This window comes from Sinocyclocheilus grahami, unplaced genomic scaffold (assembly GCF_001515645.1).
Source record: "Sinocyclocheilus grahami isolate Dianchi unplaced genomic scaffold, SAMN03320097.WGS_v1.1 scaffold1382.1, whole genome shotgun sequence".
Classification (NCBI taxonomy): Eukaryota; Metazoa; Chordata; class Actinopteri; order Cypriniformes; family Cyprinidae; genus Sinocyclocheilus; species Sinocyclocheilus grahami.
In genome coordinates, this window is record NW_015506561.1 from 7,918 (window position 1) to 12,207 (window position 4,290).

A 4,290-nucleotide genomic window follows, 5' to 3' on the forward strand; every position below is an offset into this window, starting at 1 on the left:
TTTTGACTCTGAGAAGCCACGGCATGCCATCACAAGCAGCCATCATTCACGTGTGGGGGAAAAATTTACAATAAATATTTAAGTGCTCTGTGGAAACAAAAAAAATGCAGGTTGCAAATTCTTCCCAGCGCAACTAAACGCCAATTTGTGCAAACACGCCTGTCATGACGCGGACCCTGATTCCTATAGATTCCTATCGCTCTAACACAACATCAAAGTCACTTCCTGCCAAACGGGGGTTTTATGTAGAATGTCGCGAGACATTATCTTCCCGCTGTCTCCAGCAACAGTCGCTCATGCGTGGTGTGGTGACAGTCCGCGGTCGAGCCAGCCCCCACCCCCCACCGCTGGCACACGGCCAGGTACGTCTCTCTTTGTCTCACCTGATGATGGCAGACAGTCGTCAAGGCGGGGCTGCACTATGCTGAGTTTGTCTGACAACTTTCCCTGTATTTGCAAGTGTGTTTGGGTGCTTTCATGTATAGATACAGGGACCGAGTATTGTGATATTTTACTTCACAATATGGTACAGATGTTATCACTGCCAAAACTTTTTTCCACCGGTGTAATTTTAATATCACTGATAAACTATTATAATTTGTTAACATTTTTATGTCTATTTTTTTTTTTATGTTTTAATTTAAAATTTTAGTTACATTTTTTGTAATTTTGTGTAATTTGTCATATCAGTTTTTCTTCTTTTTTTTTTTTAAATGCTTGTATAGTTTTAGTTTTTAGCTTTAGTCTTTTAGTATTATTTTAGTATTTTAACAAATTAAATGAAAATGAGAAATGCTGCCTTGGCAACTAGCTGAAATAAAATATTTTTTTTATACTTTTTTTCCCCAAGTAATGAACTGTTTTTAGGGTTTTGGTTTTAGGTAACAATAATAACCCTAGTTTGCGCAATAATATTTTGAGGAAAAAGTACAGTGACATACAAAAATCCAAACTCAAACGGAGTTAAAATTGTAGTTTGGGGCCAATGAGATTTTCTTTTAAAATAAATTAATCATTTTATTTTGCAAGGATGCAATAAATTGATCAAAAGTGACAGTAAACGCATTTACATTGTTAGAAAAAAAACTATATTTCAAATAAGCACTGCTTTTAACTTTCTATTCATGAAAGAATAAATGCATAAATAGAAAAGTTAGTTTAAATTGTAATTTCACAATATGAAGGTTTTTACTGTATTTTGTCTTGCTGAGTATTAGAGATTGCTTTCAAAAAAAAAAATCTGACTCTAATTGTATGAAAATTGTTAATAACTAAACAAGAAAAACATCGTAATATTAACCTATCATGAACCAGATATTAATAAATGATCCCTGATGATTTCCACTAGTAGCAGTAGACTCATATATTCATCAGGCAATAATCTGTGGTCATTTTGATTGAAAAAAAAAATCAGTTTTCAAATAATTTATAGTGAATTCTCAAATACTTTCAAAAGTGTATTTTGAGTGAAATGTGCACACCTCACTCAAATGTGCACAATTTGAGGTATCATTCATGCACAATAACACAGGACAAGCAGTGAGAAATGAGTTTTTGGTTGGAAAATGTAATAGTTTGAATGAGCAATAATAATAGTGATGTCTGCCTTAGCTCACACCGCTAATAAGTGTCCTGTCCCAGCTCAGCGCTGACAACAAATGCATGCAGTGATGAAAAACAAGGTCAAAGCCATGGGTGTGCGAACTCAAAGACGTGAGTCAGTGATCAGCTACTCCTGCCAGGAAGTTTCTGATTGAAGAATGAGATGCAAGAATGAGATAGAAGTGCTCACTCGCTCTTTGTCCTGACATTTACTGGACGATTGGGTTCTTTGTGTTGATCCCTAAATAAAAGCAGATAAAGCATCTAACTGTGTGTTCTGTTGTCACTGTATTAGCAAGGCATGGTTGAATTTTAATGATGTACAGAGCGTGTAGTGGCAAGCATCCCACGAACATGTCACAGCTGATGTATGGGGCTGGGGCGGAGCTGGGGATATGATTCAGCATTTATAATCGTCAACAAAATCATCTACAAAAACAACATTCTTAATGGCTCTGCTCCAAAACCTAGCAAGCTGCCTTACTGGACACCACCTACATAGAGAGCTGACAGCATCCTAACTGATAAAAAAACACAGATCTGGATCGCTCTACAGTACATGCTTGGGCTGCACGAAACATCAAAATAAAATCACTTTAAATAAATATGCATCATTTGACACTTTTTATAACTAAACAAATAAATAAATAACTAAAGAAAAAGCATCAAATTAATATGTAGGCAGCTATTTTGTGATAATCTTCGCCCCATGTTTATCTTTTATCTCAAAAGGCACTTTTATTCCAAATATATGATATCTTATAATCCAAATATTCGTACCTGCGTCCTGTTGAAAGCCACACGGGCGAACACGGCCTGGGAGATTCCCGCCCTCTTCAGCTCGTCTCTGACCCACTGGTAGATCTCCAATGAGACCTCGGAGTTGCTGGACAGCTGCGCGTCCAGCGGTTTGTTGAGCGCGCGGCTGACGGGCGGGTGGTTGAGGTACTGCTGGCTCAGGGACTGCTGGGCCAGGAGACGGTTGACGGCATACTGCTGGTTGAGGATCTGAGCCATGACGATCTGCTGATTCACCAGCTGAGGGCTGATGGGGGTGGACACCAGGCCGGGGTGCAGACCGGGGAGCTGAGCGCGGCCGGGGGCCTGACTGCTGTGGGACAGGGGCACCGGGGATGGGGACTGCTCGGCCGTGCTGCCTGGGATGGGTTGCTGACTGAAGCTGAGGTGGTTGGTTCCGGGTGGAGAAAGATCAGACAGACTGTCCATCTCAGCTATAGGTGGACACAAAGAAGATGAAGCATGTTAATAAACAGGGTTTGGCTTGCCTCAATAAAAGCTGCTGATGATGTTAGTTTAAACAAAAGCTCAGTTTTCAAAAAAAAAAAAATATATATATAACAAAAACATCTTTTTTCTTTTTTATAAATAGTTAAAATAAGTAATTGGTCACAAAATCTGTGGCATTTCATGATTTTAGATACTAATTTCAATACCACAGCATCTAATATGCTACTGAATCTACTCCTTCATTAAAAAAAGTGAAATATTAATATAAATATGAACAAATTAAATTAGTGGCATGTAGTGCAAGCATTTCTCAATTAAGTAAATATTGTTTCAAGTAATTATTCATGTAAACAGTCATTTATAGAGAACACGGTGAGTGCTTTTCTCTTTTTCTTGTCAATATTGCGTTGTTGGATTCATATAACAACAAAATAGACAGTGGTAGGTCTATTAAGTCTAATGCAGAGAGACATTTTGATAGAAATCTGATTTTTACCTTTCCTGTTTACACTGACTTTAAGATGAAGTGACATTGTTTACATTCGTATCTCATAAACATTTTTTCCAAACGCAATTAAAAATTGTATTACATATTAACATAAAAAAAAATTAAACAATTTATGTAAGTATCACTTGGGTAACAAAAGCACTTTTGCCATTACTAACACATAATAAAAGTTAGAACTGAATTAAAAAAGAAATAAGAAAATAAATATTTTATATAAAGTAATATAACAAATATATGAAGAAAAAAAATACAGAAACTATAACTTAACTGGACAAATGGGCATGACAATATTTTCTAAATGAGCGATTAATTGCCTTATCACTACTCTATGATGAACAGAAGTCATCCCAAAACACATCAATATCAAATAGCAAACACTTTCATAATAAGCTGGACATGACCTGAAGTCAAAAAGCAAACGCTTTAAGCTAAAAAAACACTAATCAAGCCCGTTCCAGCCTGCCATTACTACAGTAACCCAGTACAACCTCGCTAATATAATGGGGCACAGTGTGTGACCTGTATCTGCATAAATTGGCAGCACTAGAAATTAGTTTATAATGTCCATGGCCAAATCATGTGAGCAATAACAACAAGCCAGTGTGGGTGCTCGGCTAAAGCAGCGAGCAGGACGTCTTCACATGGACCGAGCCAGAGAGCCATACACTTGAATCGTCCTTTATGCTCTTAATTTTAAAACAAGGTACACAAGCTGGCTAATATGAAATTTTGGGAAAGTCTAAATATAACTGTGTTGCGCTGGAAGCCCAGAGTACGGCCTTTAAAACAGGCCAGACCGAGCGGATTGAAAATATGGCAACTATTTGATGCCATTAAATGATTTTGATTCTTTTAAATCGATAAGTTTAGTGTTTAGCGGCTAATAGGCTTGAAAATCTGAACATTAAAAAGTGTTTATGAATGTATGGGTC

The 4,290-nt window shown here is 37.2% G+C and overlaps 1 protein-coding gene across 1 annotated transcript in view; it reads right to left on the minus strand.

Annotated features, from left to right (window-relative positions):
- The window catches only part of LOC107569796 (DNA-binding protein SATB1-like), a 29,714-nt gene that overhangs the window by 5,521 nt on the left and 19,903 nt on the right, over positions 1–4,290 (minus strand). The window contains exon 8 of the mRNA XM_016255951.1: positions 2,383–2,834. Within this exon, the coding sequence (XP_016111437.1) occupies positions 2,383–2,834 (452 nt within the window). The remainder of the gene's footprint in view (positions 1–2,382; positions 2,835–4,290) is intronic.